General features: G+C 29.9%; 1 protein-coding gene across 1 annotated transcript; it reads left to right on the top strand.

Moving 5' to 3' along the window:
- Positions 1–6171: 6171 nt before the first annotated feature.
- On the top strand, positions 6172–11916 carry LOC125817947 (cell division cycle protein 48 homolog). The gene is made up of 9 exons (XM_049497448.1): positions 6172–6282; positions 6373–6538; positions 8087–8315; positions 8763–9529; positions 9609–9830; positions 9997–10068; positions 10170–10451; positions 10649–11008; positions 11414–11916. The coding sequence occupies exons 1-9, from the start codon at positions 6254–6256 to the stop codon at positions 11702–11704; spliced, it is 2418 nt and encodes an 805-aa protein (XP_049353405.1). The 5' UTR covers positions 6172–6253; the 3' UTR covers positions 11705–11916.
- Positions 11917–24996: the final 13080 nt, after the last annotated feature.

Below are 24996 nucleotides of genomic sequence, written 5' to 3'. Positions count from 1 at the left end.
ATTTATCAAATACAATTTTATTTGATGAAATATTATTTAAATGACAAAGATTTTTGTCAAGATGAAATGAAAATTGGAACCCGTACTCATCACCCTTTCAAGTTTCATCCTTTTATTTGTGTTTTTCTTCTTAAAAAAATTCTTGAATATTATGTTTGAGTCAATTTATACCTACTTTAATTATTTTGTTGAATTTACTCCCTCCATCCTTAATGTATGTTGTTATATTTGAGCGCGATAATTAAGAACAATATACATATTTATGAAATTTATGATTTCAAATAAATTTTAAAATATTGTGTGACTATAACTACTTTTTTTCTTCATCTATTTTTTACTTATAATGTTTTTTTAATGTCTTTAAGAAAAAAATAATTGAATAATTTGATTGAATTGCCCCTATTTTGTCTTTTGTCAATTTAATGATACATATCATTTCACCATATTAATCTCTATTCACACAGTTATCAGAGTAAGCATAAATGTAGAAAATAATTAATTTATCTTAATTCTAAAATAGCAATCCCCGATATTCATAACAAGTAGTAAAATGGATCACAAAAAAGTATCTCAATAAAGATAAAATTGAATTTTAAAATTAAATACTAAAAAATAATAATTTTTTTTATACAAACTAACAAAAAGAAAAAGCATGTCATATAATTTTCCATTGAGTATAAATTTTTTATCTGCTAAAATTTTATTAGATTAAAAAACATTACATAATACTAATATTTTTTGTATTTGTAGAAATTTAAGCTTTAACATCTCATAATTTTTTTACTTTTACTAAAAGTCTGATATTCACATTAGAATTTTGACTACTCTAAATTTGCATACACAAAATCTATTTAAGAGATAAACACTCCTTAATATAATTTTTTTTTCATATTCGAGATTCAAAATCTCATAATTTTCACCGTCTTACCATTCTGTTGTGTTTTTTTTTTTTTGGTCTGGAATATATATTTCCATAAAAATTTATGGGTCCAAAAGAGGTAAAAATGAAACTTAAAAGGGAAATAGGCTGATGATTGTTTGCTTCTTTTTTTATATTTTGGTTTTACTTTAGAAGATCAAATTGCCTTTAATTGGACATGAATTAAAGTGAATAGCAACCTTTATTTCAAACTTATTTAGCAACTTAATTAGTTCTAGCATATTTAATGCCCGTTTAGTTATCATTTCAAAAGTTATATCTTGGTTGCTTCCTCTTTTTAATTATTATTTCCTCTATTTCAATTTACGTGACACTTTTCATTTTTTAAGAATATACCATTTAAGTTTGATTGAAAATTTACGCATAAAATCTAAATTTTTTTTTAATATAAAATTTATATATTTATAAACTATATAAAATGTATTATAAGTAATAATAATTGATAATTCAAAATATTGAAAAGATTTATGAAAAATTTACAATACAAAATAAACTCGTTTGAATTTCAAAATTTAAAAAGTGTCACATAAAATTGAAGGAGTAATAATTATTACTCATTTGCCTTCTCTTTTCATTTCCCTATCATGGCTAGTATAGCTTGAGTTTGAAGTTACCTTAGCTTTCTTGGAAAATGTAAGAAAATGATGAACCCATATGTCAATGTCAGAGACATAATTTTATCTAAGAAAATTTTAATCCAAAAATAGTTTTGCATTATATATTGTTGTTGAATGTGTCATAAATTGCATTAAATTACAATTGAGAAATAAAATAGTTAGGTTAATTAGAATGGATATCTCACGCTCGTTAAGAAATATCATGCCACTTCAGATAATTTACATTAATCTAGCAGTCAGGGGTGGAGTTATAGCCATCCCAGAGCGTTCAGTTGGCAATCCTTTATCGAAAAATTACGTTGTATATATATGTCAAATTTTACATTTAAAGGGTATTTATTTAAAGTTGAACACTCTTGACAAAAATATGCCTTTTTGAATCAAGAAGTTTCAAGTTTAAACCTCAAATAACACAATTTTATTTTAACAGCCACACACCATTTTAAAAAGTCCGAAGCTCCAAATCCACCATTCCACCATTATAATAAAAAGAAATCATTATTTATAAGTTTAGAATTATTCCATGCAGATTAAGTAACAAAGCAATGAGATAATTATATTGAAGAACATGGAGATGATAAATAATTAATGGTAAATCATGACATAAATAATTACATAAGTTACACTAAAAATATGATCATCTTCTTATCGATCAGAAGAGGATTTATAATTTAAAAATTTTAAACTTCTAAAATAATCTCAAATTAATAAATAGTGATATAAATAAAATTTACACAAAAGTTACTGATTTCAATAAATTCATACTCACAAGTCAAAAGTCTTACTTTATGTGGCACTTTCAAATTTTGAGATTCGAACAAATCTATCTTTTAACATATGTTTTTTATAGATCTTTTAAACATTTTGAATTATCAATTATTGTGACTTATAGTACTTTTACGTAATTTACAAATATATAAATTTCATTTCAAAGAATTTAAAAATTTCCTGCACAAATTCCCGATCAAACTTAGACTATTTGACTCTCGAAAAATGAAAATTGTAACATAAATTAGGACAAATAGAGCATATTATATGCTAACTCTGCCTCTAATTCAAATTACATGAAAGCTTAGTTGTTAGTCCTAGTAATTAGTTTTATAAATTTAATCACCTAAAGGTATATGTTGCATGTATTTTTATTGTTTGTTCATCTTGTACTTTTAGTTTGATGCACTTGAGTTGAGGTTCTATTCGAAACCGTCTTTCTAACTACCTTTTCTAGATAATAGTAAGATTTGTGTACATTCTATTATTCACACGCCCTACTTAGTAAAATTTCATTGGGTATTTTATTATTGTTATAATGTCATAGGTTGTTCTTTTTTCCTGAAAAATGTGTTATTTATTTACGTGATCAAAAAATTAAAACAATACTATTATACGAAAGGGCGGTTCTTGCCATATTGTGACAAAATATTTTTTTATTGAAAGCAGCAAGTGCATACATCGGGGGCATGCATAATATAATGGTATCCCAGATTGTCGTTCGTCAGAACAAGTTAAGTGCTTTCTAAATTTCACCATTACATTATCTATTTGATTGATTCTTATATAAATATTACTCCCTCCGTTTCATTTTATATGGCACTTTTCAGATTTCAAGATTCAAACAAGTCTATCTTTGATCATAAGTTATTCATAGATCTTTTAAACATTTTGAATTATCAATTATTGCGATTTATAGTACTTTTTACGTAGTTTACAAATATATAAATTTCATTTCAAAAAAATTTGAAGATTCCATGCACAAATTTTCGGTCAAACTTAAACTGTTTGACTCTCGAAAAACGAAAAGTGCCACATAAATTGGGACGGAGGAAGTATTAATCTTCATATCGGAACAATCATTAATGACCTTTAATAAAAAATAAAAATAAAAAGACGCAAATAAAGATCAACAATAATTATACGTAATGTGTGTACCAGTACCTGAGAATTAATCTTAATATAAAATAAAAAGAGATTCAAATCTCATATCAAAGGATGACCCAACAAGAGATTACAAGAAGTTCACATTTGAGCGCAAATGAACAACGAATGTTAGTGAAAAAAGAAACTCAACTTATTCACAAACCAAATTATATATATTGAAACATTATTACTCTACAAATTAATTTTAAAAATTTCATCCCAAATCCTCATTACAATAACCTTTTAACTCCCTATAAAGTATCTTGGACTTCTTCTATCACCGAAGAAATGGAAGAAAATAGATTGTTGGTCCTTGATTGTCAAGATTATTCAAAGGATTAAAGTGACATACTCAAAAAAACTCTCATATGCTGACATATTACAAGTGATAAATGTTGTACTATTTTATATACATAACTTCCGGGGAGCAGTGTTGATTCTCCCCCAAAGTATACTAAATGAAATATATAAGATATGTAGGGCTTATTTGTAGGGTATTGAAGAAAACTCAATGCAATAAAGGAACATGTGCATGGTCGATACAACTAAGACAAATACAGGCTGACACAAAATGGTAACTATTCTATCACAAGAAGCTATTTGGCAATTATAAAATAGACCATAACTGTGAACTGTTGACTTAGTTTGGAGTATGATAGCTTTACTTAAGCACATATTCATGGTGTGGTTGGCTCTACAAGGTTGATTTCTCACACATGAAAGGAAGTTGAGACTGCACATTCAGGTTGATCAGAGGCATATCTAGAGGGGGTGCCGTGGGTTCATGTGAACCCAAGTGTTATATTTTTAAAAATATATTTAAATATAGATATGTGAACCAATGTTCAAAGTATCATATAAAAATGCGATGATGATTGGGTGCACTTCTCTAAGTGAGAGATAGAAATTTAAATCTTATATCTATCTTGTATCTTTGAGTAACACTTTTCCAAGTGGTTATCAGTTACACTTTTGTCGTTTCAACTAATTTTTCTTTTGTTTTTTTTCCTTTATTCTTTCAAAATTTTCAAGTGTGTTACATTGAGAATTCCTAATTAAAAAATTTAGCATTGTAAATTTTTTATATAATTAAATCAAATGTGCATATTAAAATTTAAAACTAATAGTATTATATATTTTAGACCTATAATTTTTAAATTTGAATGATTCATATTACGAACTAAAAGTTAAATCGATCAAATTTATATTAGAGATACATTTTTTCGTAATTGTGCACTCATCTAGCCGAAATCCTGGATACGCCTCTGACTGGTTGATGACACTGAATGTTGCCTATGTGATGAGAAGGTAATGGAGACCACTGTGCATCTATTTGAGGAATGCAAATGGACTAAATGTGTATGACAAGAGATGACTCAATGGACAAGCATAACACTTACAAACAATGGGATCTAGACAGAATAAAGGTGAAACAGTGGACAGTTTCAAAAGGAGATTTTTGCGTCTATTAGTGGATCAATACTATATCACACTTGACGAGCTAGAAACTGAAAAAAAAAGTTCAAAAGGAAAAATGTACATACAAATGAAGCAGTAACACAAATAAAAAAAGAGATAATAGAGAGATTACACTTTCTTAGTAATTCAAAGAAGGTTCAGAAATGTAGACATTTCATTCAACACTTACTATGCAATTAGACTTCTTGTTTGTAGGAATGTGCGAAAATCGAATTAATCAATAAATTAAATCAATTTTTTATTATTGAGTCATTGTTATTGGGTTATTGGATTAACGGAGTTTTAATGATTTTATAAAAAAAATTATTGAGTTATTGATTTGGTATCGATTTTTAGTATTGGGTTATTGGGTAAACCTATAACCCAGACGATAGTAAGTTACTACTATACCCTTCATAAATATTAAATATTAATAATTTAACATAACTAGACATTATATCAATACTCTACACTACGGTCTACACATTTCACACGTCATAGTACTTCTACTTCACATAAAAAATTCCATATTATGTTTTGGTTGTAGCATGTTATTATAGTCTTCATACATCTACTCTTATTGATGCAATTTCTCATTATATTTCTTGTTTTACTATATCAAAACATTTATAACTGATTTGATTGTCTCACTGTATCGTGTCAAATTGTTAAAGAAGTGAGAAATCATATATTTATTTTATGAGCATTTTCTTATTGGGCAGAACCGAAAACCGAACTGTTAATGACCAAAAACCGATAAACTGAAAACCAATAAAGAATATCTTATTGGTTTGTTATTGATTTAGCATATTTAAAAATCAAAAACCGATAAACCAAACCGATAATACATAAAACGAAACCGAATCGAACCGATCAATGCACACCCTACTTGTTTAGTTAGAGGCCTAGCTTATGTTATCAAAAATAGGTACTCTCTAGTCTCTATTTGTAACTGTTTCTTGGTGGTTATGGTAATATTTTAGAGTGATTACACAAGAAAAAAAAACTTTCTGCCCTCCAAAGTTTCTCTAAATCAAATAGGACACTAATGTAATTCAATTTCTAATCAAAATACTCTTAATCCTACTTAGACTAATTAAAATAATAGTCCAAATTTAAGAATATTTTGTAGTAATACCTTTTCCCAATACACATAGGTAACCAAAAAACAGAAAAAAAGAAAAAAAGAAGGAAAAACTCTCGCTTATATAAAGCCCCGGAAAATAATTCTCAATAGAAAAAAATATCTACTCGTATTTTTCAGTTCCTCTTCCCCATTTCTCTGTGCTAACACAACTTTCTAGATCGCGAACGATTCGAAAAAATGTCTCACCAGGCCGAGTCATCTGACTCGTGAGTTCTCTTCTTCTTCATCTTTGAAATTCAGTATCGATTTGGTAAGATTTACAATTCGATTCACAATTTTTATGATTTTTTTTGCAGAAAAAATGCTAAGAAGGATTTTTCTACGGCGATTTTGGAGCGGAAGAAAGCTGCGAATAGGCTTATTGTAGATGAAACGGTGAATGATGATAACTCCGTCGTCGCTTTACATCCTGCTACTATGGAGAAACTTCAGCTTTTTCGTGGAGATACAATTCTCATCAAGGTTTTTGAACTTTAGTTTGAAACTTACTGTTGTAGTATTTCTGGTGTTTTGGTCAATTTATGCAGAATTTATGATGATTATTTAGTGATTTTTGGATTGATGATGATTTTCTAGGGTTTCGAGTTTGAACTATCTCTAATTGTGTAGAGTTTTTACTGTCTAATGACTTATTTCTTGTTTGTTTAGGTTCTCGGTGAGTGTTTGTTGTTTTTTCGGTGATCAGGATAGTATAGAAACCTTATTTTAGATTTGAAAGTGTGATAGTATTAGTGTTCATAGATTTTGTGCTGTTGAGGTCGTGATATAAGGTCTGTATTCTTAGTGGCAGATCCAGTATTTGATGGTGGTGGGTGTTCAAATCCTTTTAACTTAAAGGTGCTAGCAAAAAAAATATATTTTTAGAAGCTGACTAATATTTTTATAGTTTAGTTAGTAAACGAAATACAAAAAATAGGAAATTTAAAAATAATAAAAAATTTGAGCAAAAAGTCAACAGTGAAAATGTACAAAAATAAGAGTGAAAAAAAAAACAATGAAGAAGTTTGAGTTAGCTTTTTTCAACAAAAATTTACGGCATCAATGACCTTGGAATTTTACTCCTGAGCCAAAGTACCTATAGGACGTTTGTTCAGTGGGTGTTCGCGAGTTGTTTTAATCCATTTTCCAGTATTTTCGATATATATATATACAAAATTTTTGTTGGGGTCAATGGGTGCTCGAGCACCCGAAACTCTCTGTAGGTCCGCCCCTCCGCCCCTGTGTATTCTACATCTTTGATAGGAAAGCATTGAGTGAATAAGTAGTTCATGCAGTGGGATCTGTTTTGCTATTTCTCGGTGATTAGGATGGTATGGAAACCTTCTTTTAGATTTAAAAGTAGGATAGTGTTGGTGTTTATAGATTTTGTGCTGTTAAGGTTGTGAAATAAGGTCTGTATTTGACATCTTTGATGGAAAAACATTGAATATAGTTCATGCAGTGGACTCTGTTCAAAATCCTCCGTTACACTAAATCAATAGATTCTTTTCCTTTTGACTCCAACTTTTTTTGATGTTTTACATTGCTTATTTGGTGTCGTTGCTCACTCAGAGTTTGACAACTTAACTTGTCCCAAACAGAATGGGGATTGAGTTGTTTTAGGGTATCAAGGGTCATTGATTTTCTAGTTTGTTTTTCTCCAACAACCAGATCATTCTAAGCTGTTGGTGACACGGACATAATTGAATCTTTACATTGGACTTCTGAATCATGGTAGAACATGTACTATTTTGGAAATATTGTGACATTTGAAGCACCAGATCCCGCTTTGGGGGACTTCACTAGGTTTGTTGTTGTTGTGACGTTTGAAGCACAGGAAGCCAAGATGTATAAATATGCTTATGATTTTATTCTACCTACTTCTTTCCTGTTACGTAGATTTTATTGTTATTATGTTATACTTAAAAATGGACTTGGAATGAACGTCAGCATGTTGGATTTCTGTGTGTGTTCCTCTTCCTATCAACTCAGTTGACTCAAAATTTGTGTTCTGCTGTATCTTTTATCCAGGGAAAGAAGAGAAAGGATACAGTTGTCATTGCTCTTGCTGATGAAACATGTGATGAGCCAAAGATTAGGATGAACAAGGTAGTCCGTTCAAATTTGAGGGTTCGTCTCGGAGATGTTGTATCAGTGCACCAATGTCCAGATGTCAAGTATGGGAAGCGTGTCCACATACTTCCTATTGATGATACAATAGAAGGTCTCACAGGGGATTTGTTTGATGCATTCCTGAAACGTAAGTGTAAACCTGATTGATATATTCCGTTAGTTTGAAGTTATGGTTGCAGCAGCACAGCTTACTGTTTGACAATTGCCTTTTCTTTGTTCTCCCTTAACTGTGTGCGGCAGGATCTACAATTTGTTAAGCTTGTGTGTTGTCTCTGACCCGTAAATATATTTAGAATGAAATTCATTTGTATCTTGAAAGCCAAGTCCAACAATCCCTTCACAGATTGTATATGGTGTATTATAGGCATTTCTCATATAGGATCCACCCTCTCCTGTGAGTATTTGAAGAAATTTGGTACATAAAGAAGAGGGTCAAACTGGGGTGGGTTCTCCATGGACAATGCAACCTTAATTGGTTTTCAGTCTTCAACATCTACTCACTAATTTCATTAATATTATTTGCCTGTAAGATCTATTTGTGTCAGCTTTTAAAAACTTTTTGCCCTTCTTGCAGCTTACTTTTTGGAGGCATATCGTCCATTGAGGAAGGGAGACAATTTTCTTGTTAGAGGAGGGATGAGAAGTGTGGAATTCAAGGTCATAGAAACTGACCCTGGGGAGTATTGTGTTGTCGCTCCAGACACTGAAATCTTTTGTGAGGGTGAGCCTGTAAAAAGGGAGGATGAGGAGAGGCTTGATGAAGTTGGCTATGATGATGTGGGTGGTGTGAGAAAACAGATGGCCCAGATTCGTGAACTGGTGGAACTACCATTGAGGCATCCTCAACTTTTCAAATCCATTGGTGTGAAACCACCAAAGGGAATTTTACTTTATGGACCCCCTGGTTCCGGAAAGACTTTGATAGCCAGAGCTGTTGCTAATGAAACAGGTGCATTTTTCTTTTGCATTAATGGGCCTGAAATCATGTCCAAATTGGCTGGAGAGAGTGAAAGTAATCTCAGAAAGGCATTTGAAGAGGCTGAAAAGAATGCTCCTTCTATTATATTTATTGATGAAATTGATTCAATTGCTCCCAAGCGAGAGAAGACACATGGTGAAGTTGAAAGGAGGATTGTCTCACAACTCTTAACTCTGATGGATGGACTGAAATCTCGCGCTCATGTTATAGTGATGGGAGCTACCAACCGTCCAAACAGCATTGATCCAGCACTGAGAAGGTTTGGTAGGTTTGATAGAGAAATAGACATTGGTGTTCCAGACGAAGTTGGGCGTCTTGAAGTTCTTCGCATTCATACCAAGAATATGAAGCTTGCGGAAGAAGTAAGGTCCACTTGCCAAACTTGGTTTCTTTGGGAGCAACTTTATACGGTAACATAATGATGATTACTCTATTTTGCAGGTCGATTTGGAAAGAATTGGGAAAGATACACATGGTTATGTTGGGGCAGATCTTGCTGCTCTTTGCACTGAAGCTGCACTTCAGTGCATTAGGGAGAAGATGGATGTCATTGATCTGGAAGATGACACTATTGATGCTGAGGTGTTGAACTCAATGGCTGTAACAAATGAGCACTTCCAAACTGCTCTCGGTACAAGCAATCCGTCTGCATTGCGTGAAACAGTAAGTAACCCATCACAACCAAGTGTGAGAGTGTCAGGATACCTTTTTAGAGTGGCAATTTCGATTGCAAATTATGGTCTCTTGTCTTATCTATGTGGTTCCTGACGTAAGATGTGCATTACTATTTTTGGGGCACAAACTCATTGTCTCTGAAACTCTTTTGCAGGTGGTTGAAGTGCCTAATGTCTCATGGCAAGACATTGGAGGCCTTGAAAATGTCAAGCGAGAGCTTCAAGAGGTAATGTCATTCAATATAATGGTCTTGATGTATACTTATGTCCCACATAAGTTACTTGTTTTAAGAGATGTTGATTATTGCTCTTGTTTTATTTTATGTAGACTGTTCAATATCCAGTGGAACACCCAGAGAAGTTTGAGAAGTTTGGTATGTCACCTTCAAAAGGTGTACTTTTCTATGGCCCCCCAGGATGTGGGAAAACCCTACTTGCCAAGGCAATTGCAAATGAATGTCAAGCCAATTTTATCAGTGTCAAAGGACCTGAACTGCTCACCATGTGGTTTGGAGAGAGTGAGGCGAATGTTCGTGAAATTTTCGATAAAGCGAGACAATCTGCACCTTGCGTCCTCTTCTTTGATGAACTTGACTCTATTGCTACTCAGGTAAGATAAGTAGTTTAAATTCAGTTGTATGAACACATGTTAACATTTTAATTTGTTTACTGGATTCAAGATCATTCACATCCTGATCTAGCAATCAGATAGATTTAAAAGTATAATATAGTACGGAAACATGATAACACGAATTAAGTTTACCTCATACAACTACTTACAAGAAATGGTGCTCTATACAATTGCAGAGGGGAAGCAGCAGTGGAGATGCTGGAGGAGCAGCTGATCGTGTTTTGAACCAACTTCTGACTGAAATGGATGGCATGAATGCAAAGAAGACTGTTTTTATAATTGGGGCCACAAACAGGCCTGATATAATTGACCCTGCACTTCTTCGACCTGGCCGTCTTGACCAGTTAATTTATATTCCTCTGCCAGATGAAGATTCACGCCATCAGATTTTCAAGGCATGTCTCAGAAAATCCCCCTTATCAAAGGATATTGATCTGAGAGCTCTCGCCAAACATACTCAGGGATTTAGTGGGGCTGATATCACTGAGATTTGTCAACGAGCCTGCAAATATGCCATAAGGGAGAACATCGAGAAAGTACACACTTCATCCTCTTTTACTGCTTTGATTTTTTCTTTTTATACTTTTGAACCTCAGAAGCTTCTTAAAATGAACTTGTTCTACAACCCCTGTCTTGCATGCTTTTGGTTACATAGTGATTGATTGTCAAGGTCTGGTTACTTTTTTGTTGTCATGCTAAGAGGGATATGCTGTTCTCTGTATGACTGTTAATTTTCCCATGAATTCATTAATTTTTCATGATGGCGCCCTGGGCCATTGTTGTCTTCAAAATTTAACGACCTACAAAACAGTAAACTTCAATTTAGGTGTGCGCGGCATGGTCTCTAAACTCCATGTTTGCAATTGTTGCCAATCTCTGTTTTCTCAATTTCGAGTTATTGGTTTTCTTCATCCTAAATCTGTCATTTTTTCTAATTGCAGGATATAGAAAGGGAGAAGAGAAGACAGGAGAATCCTGATTCGATGGATGAGGATGTTGATGAAGTACCAGAGATCAAGCCTGCTCATTTTGAGGAGTCTATGAAGTATGCACGCCGAAGTGTCAGTGATGCTGATATACGCAAATACCAGGCATTTGCTCAGACATTACAGCAGTCTAGAGGTTTTGGAACAGAATTTCGGTTTGCAGAGGCTAGTAGTGGCGGGACTGCTGCAGCTGACCCATTTGCAACTTCTAATGCTGCAGCCGATGACGATGACCTATATAGCTGAAGTTCTAGTTTTTCCTTGTTATTTTACTGCAAATCTCCTACTTCCCGGGTTAAACTCGAATATCGGAACCTAGTACTTGATTCTGGATCTCGGGTTTTGACTTTTTAGAACGTTAAGATAATTTAAAGCTACAGTTTACACTTACTTATGTCCTGGCGAATATTTTTTTGAATTTGATGCGCAGGTTTAAATAGCCTAGTTGTAACTTGTATGGTTTCTTGTTCTTCCTTGTGTGTACATTTAGTGGGTTAAAAAATCGAGGCATTTCTTGTTAACAAGCATGAATTGCAGCCTTTTCTGAGAATGACCAAAGAGAAGGTAAATAGAAATTTCCAAAGTAACAAATGAGTTCAATATATGTTTTTTTTCAGAGTTAGATTTGCTATCAACCCTTTTATATAAGGGCTTAAGGGAAAAAAAAAGCATAGCGCTGCCCTTGAGTGATAATAATTGAATTTTAAATTTAGTATTTCTACATATTTAATGGATTTATTAACACCAACATATTGTTTTGAGCAAATTTTATCGAGTTTGGCCGAACCTGTATGCAGGCTACTAATTTTGTCCCTGAACACTTTAACTTTAAAAATGCACATCTAGTCTAGGAATTTTTAGGGGTACTACATTCGATCTTGATATGCATTCTCAAAGTTGAAATATTTACATGATCAACTTAAATCAAGTTAAAGTAGGTAGATGTGCATTTTCAAACTTAAGGTGTTTAGTTGTCAGTTGATGTCAAGATAAAAGTGGAGTCTATCAATATATTATACCAAATTTTTTAAAGTAGTTCAACTATATGTCGATTTTAGATTAGTTAAAATAAATTATATGAATCTTTTGATGTCGGAAAAACTTGTCAACACAAGTCACTCTCCATACATAATGTCCAACTAACTTGTTTACATTAATTTCCTTTTATTTGTCACCAAACTACTATATTATTATTTTTCTTTATTACCATCCAACTGAATTAGATATGCGATTTATAGCTCCAACTTTCCCTTTTGACATTTGATTTTTTTCTTTCTATTATTTATGAGTATATAGTATAATAATGAACGACAATTTAATAGAAATTGAATAGTCTCTGTCTCCACTGGTAAATCAGTAACTCTATGGTGGTCCCATTCCATTTATCTCGTGATTATTTCATAGTAAAAAACAGGATAGAGAATGTTTTTTTAATTAGTTTTTTCCACTCGGTGTGCAGTATTCTCTCCAACGAGTTATTACTAAATTTGAATTTGCGCCAGAAAATTCATATTGGATTTGAAACGCTCCCTAACAAAGATGATTTTACATCAGGCTGACTTGACCGGTACTGACTATGTATTCATTGATTTAAAATTCTAAATCTGATCACTCTTACCATACCATTAGGAAATATTATTCTGGTTTCTAAAATTATTTTAAGTAGTTAACTTATTATCTAGGTTATTGGAATTTAAAAACACACGCAACAAAAAAAATTAAAATTTGAATCGAATATGTTTCATAAGAATACTTTATCACATGTTTAGGTACTCAATAGAAACAAGTTGTGGTTCTGGTAAATAAGTTTGAAGTGTTATCAATACGCAATGAATTTGTAAAACAAATATAAAAGGTTTGAACCAAAATTACTGAATTCTGATGAACTCGTACAATAAAAGGGACATCCCCCATGCATATACATCCACTCTTCTCTGAAGACAAGAGAAGGGCAAAGGATTTTTTTTTTTTTTTTTTAAAAAGAAGCAAAAAAGTGGATTTATAATGAAATCTTCTTCATCTTTATTATATGCTCGGGCATTACAAAATATCTTGTAATAAAAACAAACTAACAAAAATCATAGTACTATATATTCTCTCGATCCATTGATCAAACAAACAACAACAAAAAAATAAAGATCTAGATATTCAACCTTGCATGTACACGCAAAATACTCGAAATAATATCATCAAACGAACGTTCTCCTATACTTCCAGACATGTTGAGCACCACATATTCTCGTACCATTTGAAAAGATCGAGTTTATAATAGATGAGATAGATATCGTCTCATATATTATTTTGGAGTACTAAGGTAATTTCTTGATATTTTTGCCTTGTGAACATCCAATTGAACCCAAAATATGATAATTAACATACCTACTAGGTGCAGAAGCATGCCTAAATCCCTTAGGCAAACAATCCCTCACTTCTTTTCCATGAAAAATAGGACCTTTATTATGGTTCCTTTGAGGTTTCATCAACACATTTGACGTTCCGTCAACCATCGATGTACTACTCGATGGCTCGATTCTAGCACTGGTACTGGATAACTCGCGAATACTCGTTACATTATTCAAACAAGATAGGAAAATAAGGTAAAAAAAGACAAGTTTTTTAAGGAATAAAAGAGAAGTTGTAGTAGTAGTAGTAGTCATTTTGAGAGGAATATAAGTGGGAAAAGGAAAAAAGGAGTTTATATTATATTGTTTTGGAGAGAGAGAAAAAAGGAAAATAGAAGTATAAATAGGCTCGTGAATTGTTAACAAAGGTGGCAAATTTAAGTGTTCACACAGCTCATTGTTAAGAAGGAAAGTACTCCCTTCGTCCGTCGCAATTTATGTGATGATACTTGATTGATAACAAATAATAATAACAATAATATATTTAGTGTAATTTCACAAATAGAGTTTGAAGAAGGTAAAATGTATACCGAACAACCTTATTCCTACCTTTTGGGAATTGGGTAGAAATATTATATCTTATAGATCCTCAACTCAAAATTGATTAGCTAGGAATGAATTTAAGAAAAATAGAAAAAAGTTTTTAAAACTGTGATTTTCTTATAAAAATTATTACATATTTATAAATCATCTCATTATGAGTATTTTAAAATCAAATTATTTATTAATTTTTGAGATGGACTTAAAAAAAAATATATCATATAAATTGAGACGGATCGAAAAGTATAGTACTCTTTTGAGTTGATGAGGTGGTTGTTCTTTTTGAGTGTACCATATAATATTATCAGAAATGAAGTGAAATAGTCCGTGAGTTTCTGTCATTGCTTTTAATTAAGTCAGCACCTTATTCTCTTTATCATTCAAAATCCCACCTTTGTTTTTTGTTTTTTTTTTTACTTCTTTACTAGTGTAGTATTAATATTGTATTTTTGAATGTGGTGTGGTGGAATATGAATTTTTATTTTTAATGATATGTTTTGGGTTCAAGTTTTGTAAATAAATAAAATTATTTTATAAGAAGTACTCTTTTAATGGATTTTACATGGTGCGATTCTGAATCAATTGAGGCAGAAGGTAATTTATAAGAATGGTTAAGAAGGTGAGTGATCTTAAACTTTTAACATTGCTTGCCAGATAGATAAAATTTCAAATTTAATAACTTTTGACTTTAAAGATTTGTCAATGGACAAAAGGAGGGGTGGGGGTCGAAAGTTTGGGATCACCCTTATATTAAGAATTATTTGAGGTAAATTCTAGCTAAAATGGATAATTGAATATCGAATGAGGAAAAAAAAGTATTTTATGGTTAATTTGGTTGTCTATCATATAAATGTTTGATAGGTGGGATTAGTTGTATTTCATGTATAATTGAGGTATTTTATATTTTATTGTCAATTTTTTTTTCGAGCTCATATGGCTTAACTAATTGAAGTAATTAAGATAAAGACAGATTCAAAATTCAAACTCAATATAATTTTAAATTTTTAAGAAATTTTTAACATTAAATTCGTTATACATTTTAAATCTGTAAAAGTTAATATTTAATTTCTATATTTTTCAATTTATAATCACACTTTTGCCTGTGACTTATATATATACCTAGTCAACAAGGCAAGAGATTATATTTGACCCCTACCAACTTTCCTAGATTATATCATATATAGTGATCTGTCATATATTTAATTTTTTTTCTTTCTTTAGACATGTGTTTTTCTTCATTATACAACTACAATCTACCCCTCTTAACTTGGCATTGCCACAATATAGTAGACAAATTCAAGATTTAAATTTGATAAACTTTTAAGTTTTTGATATTGAATGTATTATATATATATTTTTTTAAAGGCATGGTACATATTTATTATTTGTTGTGATATTAATAAATTTTTATCTATAAATTTATATTTTATATCAAAAATATTGTGTTTAAATGAATCTGATATCATTACATTTGGATCTTTACTTGTCAACTGCCTTCTTTCTTGGGAGTTTTAATTGATTAAGAATTTAAGACAAATAAAGATCTTATAATATAAGCTCTAATAAAATGTACACTTTTAAGCTCGATGTGACATATACAAACCTAAGAAACATATTCGTGAGGCTTGTTAGGTCGAAATAGGCAATATGTGTCATGATCTTGGATCGTAACAAATAAAACTTTTCACTTTTTTTCTCCTGTTACGTCAAATTACATCCAAATTCAATGAAAAAATAACTTTACAAAACAAGTTATATCAATTTACTTCTTGATATTTTCAATATATTGAATTGGTCTTAATTTGGTTGACGTCAGCATTGTTATCCATCATATGTCTGGTGGTTAGGATTCAATGACTGTACCAACAGAAGCATTTAATTTATATTATTACTAATAGTAATTTCCATAAAAGATTAATGCAAGGAAAAGTGGTTGATTAGATTAGAAATAGTTGCGGAATCAAGATTTTTACTAAAAAAGTAATCACACAAAAATTTCAAAGGAATTCAATATCTACTGTATACATAAAAAGTAATTTTAATTATATATAAATAATGAGTAATTTTTTTCACCGAAGTAGATTCAGATGAACCTCTGGACTTTATCGGGCTCCACCCATGATTGGAGATGTGGTAGTTTTTGAGTACTGTTAGGAAGTCATTAAGTTTATTAAATGATTTAGCTCCCAATTATTTAATAGGATTTGTCTATATCAATTGATTATCAATTAAAGTTTAATGTCCAATCAATGGGTCCGAATTTTATAGTGAAACTACTATGCATGGAAAAGTAGTTGTAAAATTGTAATCCGAAAAATAAATAAATAAAAGAATTTATCTACGTATAATGTATCGATTATATGAATTTTTTCGTATTTATTCATGTGCTTTAGGCCCTATTTCTTTCTAATACTATAAAATTATTTTTTGAGGAATATTAGGTATTTCTTAAAAAGTTCTCAATAAGTTTATTAAAACTTTAATAAACTATAAGTTTGAATTCATGATTATAAAAACTACAATGAATTCAATATTTATTAAAACTTTTTAAAATTAAGTTTATAGAATTTAAATTTTAAATTTGTCTGAAGTAAGTCCTATATATAGAGGTAAACATGTTCTTTTGTTGCTTGTGAGTTATGAATTAGTATGTAATTAAGATTTTAAAAATAAGGAACCAAAATTAATAAAAGGCAGTGGACATTAAGGGGAGGAGTTATAAGGTTAATTACTATTATATGGTGGGGGTCTGATAATAAGTTTGACCCTGTTTAAAAGTGAAATAATGAGTATTTTAATGGTCAATGAATGTCAAAAGACAAAGTTGTTAATCTCTCCCTTTCATATTATTTGTCATTTTTTCTTTACACATCAAAAAATTATGAATAAAAAGGATATTTTTACGTATTTATCCTTCAACTCTTTTAATATGAATTAATTATGCCCAATTTAATCAGTTAGACTTTATTTATATGCTTTATCCATCGATATAAAAATTAATAATGTAGTTAATTTTTGGGACTTTATATATATATAAAAAAAAAATTCTGTCTAAATTTGTAAATCGACAAGTAATTAGAGACAACTACTTGTAGTAATATGGATAAGTAATATGGAACTATGAGAGTATCTTTTAGTAGACTTATAAATATATGTTTCATCCATCTTATTTTAATTGTCGCTTTAGTTTTTTTTTACTCTTATTAAAACAATAATAAATACACAAAATATAGTTTACTAAGTTATCTTTATTTCTTAGATACTTTTTGAGAATTGAGTAATATTAATAACAACTACTTTTTAAATATTCACGATATAATCAAATTTAATCTTTAATTTCTAAAAACAATTATTTTGGGATAATCTTTTTGAGCTAAATCAATAATTTAAATGGGACAAAAGAGTATCAACTAGAGTGAGTTGGAGTTTTTTTTTTGGGGGGTGGAGGGGTTTAGTTGGTTGGTGGTTGTTGTTGTCATGAACTAGGAAACATGGAAAAAAGTAAGCAGCATATCTTTAAAGATGCATTGAAAATAACTCAAAAATTGTTTTAAGGGTATTTTCTAACAATTAAAGAGAGCCAGAACTTTCGTTAAAGGAAATCAACATATTTGAAGTAAGCACATAAAAAATTAAAGAAACCCAATACACATCTTCTTCGTCCTTTATTTATACAATATATATATTTTTAACGAACAAATATCAATAGAGTACAAAAGCTAACCTTAGGCTATATTAGATGAGTCTTGGATGTGAGTAGGATGTCAAATGGAAGAATTGAATAATATTTGTACCGATTGAAATAGGTCGAATCAATAAAAAAATTGTTTATAATCGAAAAAATAATTATTTGGATCAAAATGAACAAGTTAATTTGAGCCAAATAATTAGTCAATAATTTAATTAACACAAGTAAGAGTTTACTTATCATTTATTTGTTTATTATATTACAATCCATTTAATCACCAAATCCAACTAATATTTTTTTGGAAAAATTACAGAAATCTCACCTTTTAGTTTACTTATTATCATTATACCCTATAAGTTTTACAAATCTCCAAAATCCCTCATTTTTGCGCATTAGATTAATGTATCATCGCTTATATTATTGTATCTCGTGTATCAGATTAATATATCAGAACTATATAAGAGCTGATACATGCGCGAGATACAATAATATAAGCGCTGATACATTAATCTGATGCGCGAGATACAATAATATAAACGCTGATACATTAATCTGATGCGCGAGATACAATAATATAAGCGTTGATACATTAATTTGATGTGCGAGATACAATAATATAAGCGCTGATACACTAATCTGATGCGCGAAAATGGGGGATTTCTGTAATTATAAACTTTTAAGGGATAAATTGTAATTTTGCCTTAAAAGTATGTGATTTCTGTAATTTGCCCTTTTTTTTAACCCCTCCTCGTAGGAGCTTCCACATTTTTTCTTCTTTGATGACTCGAACTCACAATCTTAAGGTTGGGAATGAGGGGTGTTTATCATCCGAGAAACTTCCTCTAATGATGATTCCCGACTATGTCAAACAAACCAAACAAAAAAAAAAATCTTACTTTCAACGTTTTGTTACATTCATTTAGGGGTGTTCACGGGTTGGTTTGGATCGGTTATTGGTCAAAACCAAAACCAAACCAACATAATCGGTTTTAAAATTATCAAAATCAAACCAAACCAAATATAATATACATTTATCTGTTTGGTGATTATCGGTTTCGGTTTGGTTTGGTTCGGTTATTCAGTTATTAACCATACACAAAAATAAAAGAAACAATTCATTTAAAATGTGAAAAAAGTGACAACAATCCATTCTAAACGAAAAATAGTTAGAATGACTTAAATTACTGAACTTTTAATCACTAAATTGACTATCAATAAAGCTTTAAAATTCACTATATTGGCCTAGAAGGAAGAAACAATAACATTTTCAGTCCCACAAAGAATTGTCATAGACACTCATATACATGAAATCAATAAGATAAATGTTTCATCTTGGGCATTTTTGCTTTCAATAAGTAAATTATAAAGAAATTTTAATGAAAATATGTATAAGATCTTTAAAATTGTTTATAAAAACAATATATTAAGTATGTATATTAATGAAAGATATGTATATAATTCATCGGTTCGGTTATTTCTTCAGTTTTTTTCGAATAAAACCATAACCAAACCAAATACTATCGGTTTTCAAAAAACCAAACCAAACCAAACCCAAATAAAATCATTTTATTTTATCGGTTTGGTTTGGTTTTTCAGTTTGGATTTTTTTTTATCCAAACCGTGAACATCCCTACATTCATTTATGAGTCGATTTGGGCTACATATGCACTAAGTTGGCTCAAATTTATAGATGAGTTTAACTTGGGCCATGCCCAAAATTACTTTGATGGGCTATCCAGTTATTGAAAGACAAGAATTGCACCCGATGACTAGTTTTTATCCTACTATTTAAACCATGTTCAATTTTTAAAACAAAGTTATTTAAAATATAACCATTATTAATAAACTTATAACCATTCGTACTATACATGTTATATTAATAAAAATAAAAATAAAAAATAAAATAAAAAATGTTGTATTAATAATATGATACTTGTCGGCTCAAAATAACAAATATTGGCGATCTATCAAAATTTATGAATAATTTATGTCAAAGTTATGACATTATTGGATATTATTATCTATATATATCGACTTAGGTGCATTTTATTGACTATAGGTATGGAATACATATAGCTAGAAGAGTGCACAACATAACGGACATATTAATTATAACACACTCATGCTAATAAACATACAAACATTAAAATGGATCCTTGTAGATGAAAACACTATTGATCCAAAATTTTGTAGGAATCGGGTGGGAAGATATTATAAATACACACCCATAAATAATTTTGTTACTTCAAAATATGTCTCTCTCTTTTAATCATGCACATAAACCCCAAGTAGAAGATAGCTGAGATAATATGACTTACTAAGACAAATGGTTATAATTAATAAAATAACTAACATATTTTATATGATTACGTATAAACAAATGAGATAAAATATTTTTTTTCAAAATATTGAAAGTACCATTGGCTCAATAGATTCGCCGCATGCGATTTACATAATTACAATTTTAATTATGTATCAATTCGTGTTGTTTTAGTTTTATTTTTTTTCAATCAGAATATATATTGACTTATTCTAATAATATAACTTTGGTCGATTAAAGAACAATTTGTGTTTGAGTGATAAATTGGAGAAATAGAAAGTCAATTATTTAGAATAAAACTTACACTCAAACCTACATGACATACGTATACATATAGTAACTATAACAAAAAATACGTCTAGTGGCAATAAAATTTTCTTTTCGTAGTAATATAGAGTTGCTGAAGTCTTTAGCGAAATTTTATACAGTACTAGTTATATATATTCATATTTATTATTGTAAGTATAATTCAGTCTCTGTTTCTTTTGTTATTTTTCATTTCTCAACCCTTATTTTTTAAAATTATAATTTAACTTTTGATTTGACTAATGAGAGAAATGAACATCGAGTTTGATCTTATTCTTATATCTACATGCAAGACAACTTTTATATATCGACACATTTGACATATGTTATTTTTTAAAATAAAAATTTAGATATTAAAAAGTTACACGAAAAATATTATAAATTGTAATTTTTTTTATATCAATATGATGAAAAAATACATTTTATATGTTATTAAAAGAACATTGTGCGCGGCAATTTTTAATTAGGATTATGATTAACTTAGTTTTTAGTCATAATTTTTAATGGTACTTATTAACAAGTCGAAACTTATTTAATTTAAACTAATCATTAAACTTCATATTGATAACTATAGGTATCCTTCATATCATTTAAGTTTTTGAAAGCGAGAGTAGTGTGAATCATGAAATTAAATATTTTATAATTTTTTTGTGTAAATTGATGTTTAATTATTTTATGAATGATCATTCTAAATTGAGAAATAAATATATAAAGGAACAAATGTTTCAATTTACAACTATATAATAAATCAAAATTGATGAAAATGAAGACTTGTGTAATCATTCAAAAAAGGTTCATGAGATACGTAATCTCCTAATTTTTTATGGAATGTTTTTAATGATTTACTTTATTAGAATTAAAACTTACCTTTTAAGTTATTTATAAAATTTCATTATTATTAAGAATAATTATTGACAAGTTTAATGAGATAATATATGACCGCACTTATATTACCTAGTATAATTATAAATAAGTAGAGTTATTAAGGACTAAAATATATTAACCTGACATATTTATTTTGTATATTGTCAAACGTGAATTTTCTTCAATTTAATAAACGAGTGTTTCATTTAATATATTTTTCTCTCGAAAGTACATTTATGGAAAAAGGAAAAATTTCTTCTATATTGACTTGGGGTAAATTTTTTGAAAATCTGGTCAAATGAGCATTTACTATTTTTCCTTTTCATCCTCACTTTCTTAATAGGAAAAACATAATATTAAAAAAAAACAAAGAGTAATACATAGACAATTGTAAAACTTGTTAGTAAATTACATTTAGATACTTAAACTATTATTTTCTTCAATTAAGTACTTGAACACATGATAAGTTGTTTGAGTAAACACCTTCAATTCAAATTTTAATTTTTCTTTTTGTATCCATATCATCAATTACTCGTGATGTAGATATTTTAACCACTTAAAATATGTCGTCTCCTTTCATTATATATCATAAAAATTAGTATTTTAGATATGTTCTAATTGAGAATGATGTGTATAATTAAAAATAATATATATTTTAAATGATTAACTTATATACATAATGAACATTTGAAATAGTGAAGAAAAATATCTTTCAAAATTTAAATTGAAAGTATCCAAAATAAACATTTTATCGTATGTTTAAGGACTCAACTAAAACAAATAATAATTAAAGTACATAAACAACATTTGCTCATAAATTTAAAGGGCTATTAATCCAAATATCAAGAATAAAATTTCCTTCAAACAGTCTTTTGTCCAAATTCAAAGGTCATCATAATCATTTTTTGTTTTGACAACAAATTAAACTTATTCCAATCTTTGAAAACGATTTAATGTGCCAACATCTTTATCCATCGTTGATTTGCTCTTTCATCCAACAATGTACAAGTTTGATCCTTACGATTGTCTTCTCATTGGCTATGTTATAACCCTCGTGGGCTATAAATTAAAATACCATAACCAACCTTTGGAACTCACATACACATAACAATTCACTTCTATCTCGTTTTCATTGATCAAAAAGCAATACTTGTTCTTTTTGCATTAGAGGAAAAATATATAACAAATGACTCGTAAAGAAAAAAAATCTTGGTTCCACTGCTACAAAACAATCTTGTTCCCATAGCAGCAAAGCAGGTCTCGAATTGCCTGTTGGTCGTATATATAGCCCGAATCCTGAAAGCTGGAAAGTATGCCCTGTATGTCGATGCGGGAGCTCCTGTATTCCTTGTTGTTTTTCTTGAGTACCTTATAGTTGGGTAGCCAGATTCACCTAAACAACAAGGTGTTGGGTTTTAAAAGGTGTGAATGAAAAATGAAGAGTTGCGACTTTTATGAAGAGTTGTGACTTTGATGAAAAGTTGCGACTTCTATGAAGAGTTGTGACTTTTATGAAAAGTTGCGACTTTTATGAAAAAGTTGTAACTTTTATGAAAGGTGGTGACCTTTCCGAAAGATTGTGACTTTTCCAAAGGTTTGTGACCTTTTCGGTAAGACACAATAAGAACCTTTTCACACTATCCTTTGTTTTCTATAAATTGAGCAATTTCCTCTCATTTTAAATATAGAATTTTTCTGGACTTCTTCTACTACTAAATTTAGTATTCTAAGTGTACTTTACTGCCGTTGGGTGGCTCGCTGACACCAGTGTTTTGGGTATCAATACACTGGTGATTGAAATCATTCTATCCTGGGAGGACATATTCCAAATCAAACCTCGGATACTAGAGGGGAATAATTTCCTTAAGGGGACACTGTGTATTCAGTGGGCTTGATCTTCTTTCTGTTTTTCCAGATTCTGGTATGTGTTACAGATTTTAGATTTGTGAATTAATTTATGTTCTTCTGTTCTTCACTGGTTCATTAAACTTTGGTAACTTCGTGTTTCTGCAAAGTTTGTTGGAATCAGTAAGATTCTTTAAACACAGATTGACAACAATTCTTCTTTAAGAAAAAATATTTCGTATATTTTTTCTAATCTGTTTCTGATTCTAGTTTCTCTACTAGTTTTAATTTTCTAGTTGTGAAAATGTTCTTAAACTTTATTGTGTCTTACCAAGTTCTTCAAAGTTTTGTTCTAAGTATCTTGGGAATACAAGACGAATAACACAAGGTACTCAAGCAAACAACAAGGAATAATGAAGCTTCAACGTTGACACGTTTTGACATACTTTTCGGGTTACAAGAAGCAGGTGATACTATCAACTTGAAATTGGAGACATGCTTTGCTCCTGTGAAAATGAGACTATTGCAGGAACGGAATCAAGGATTTTTCCTTTTCTGACCATTTGTTAATTTTCCTCTATTACAAAAAGATTTTTTTTGCTTTTTGATCGATGAAACTTAAGAGAAATGAAACAAAAGAATTGAACTAATGTGTGTGAGTGGGTTTGAGGGGAATCTGATCTTGGTATTTATAGCCCACAGGGTTACAATCAAGTTAATGAAAAAAATAAAATCACGAGGCTTGAACTTGTAGACCGTTGGATGAAAGAGAAAATTAACGGTGGATAAAAATATTGATACATATAATCATTTTAAGAATTATGATGAATTTGTTATAAAAAAAAAGATTATGATGAGTTTGTTACCAAAAATAAATTTTTTTATATATGATGAATTTTACATTTGGTCAAAGATTTTTTGTGGAATATTTTATCCTTGTTATTTAGCAAATAGACCTTTAAGTTTATTAATAAATTTTGTTTAGTAATTTGAATTATTATTTATTTTAATTAAATATATAAACATATCATAAAGTGGTTGGATTAGTTACTTTTGGAGTTTTGGTTTAAATTTTGAAAGTAAATTTTGTGCATGACCTCAAATGTCTATTCTATAGATAAGTTAACTTTTTAAATTATGTTGTCTCCTTTAATCATACACATCATCCTCAATCGCCTTGAAGTCTGAGAGGACCTCTAGTATAGTAGTCTATTCATTAACTAGCATCCTTTGCCCCAAGCAAAACCATCCTTGTCAATTTTTCGAACATACTAGTAGTTTTATGTCTTATTAAGATTAATTTGTATAATGAAATGAGATATATTTTGAGTGGTTAACTTGTCTATTTCATGAGCAATTGAGAACACACAGAGAAGTAAATCATAATTTAAAGTGTCTACCATGACTACTTTATCATGTGTTTAGGTAATCAATTTTAACAAATAGTTCAAATGTCTAAAATAATTTATTGCCAAATTTAAGGAGAGTGTCTATGTATTAAGACTTGATTTTTTTTTTATCTAACATTATGTTATTATCCACGGAGAAGGGCCTAAAATGCTCGCCAAATAAT

The sequence above is a fragment of the Solanum verrucosum genome, unplaced genomic scaffold (genome assembly GCF_900185275.1).
Source record: "Solanum verrucosum unplaced genomic scaffold, falcon-dt-bn FXZP01000253.1, whole genome shotgun sequence".
Classification (NCBI taxonomy): Eukaryota; Viridiplantae; Streptophyta; class Magnoliopsida; order Solanales; family Solanaceae; genus Solanum; species Solanum verrucosum.
This window is presented reverse-complemented; position numbering and strand designations above follow the sequence as displayed.

What these genes read in the sequence shown, in the direction of transcription:
- LOC125817947 (XM_049497448.1), top strand. Translation starts at nt 6,254, where the DNA reads ATGTCTCACCAGGCCGAGTCATCTGACTC. An exon ending in ATATGAAGCTTGCGGAAGAA is followed by an intron (nt 9,530 to 9,608) that starts GTAAGGTCCACT and finishes TCTATTTTGCAG; the next exon opens with GTCGATTTGGAAAGAATTGG. An exon ending in TTGACTCTATTGCTACTCAG is followed by an intron (nt 10,452 to 10,648) that starts GTAAGATAAGTA and finishes ATACAATTGCAG; the next exon opens with AGGGGAAGCAGCAGTGGAGA.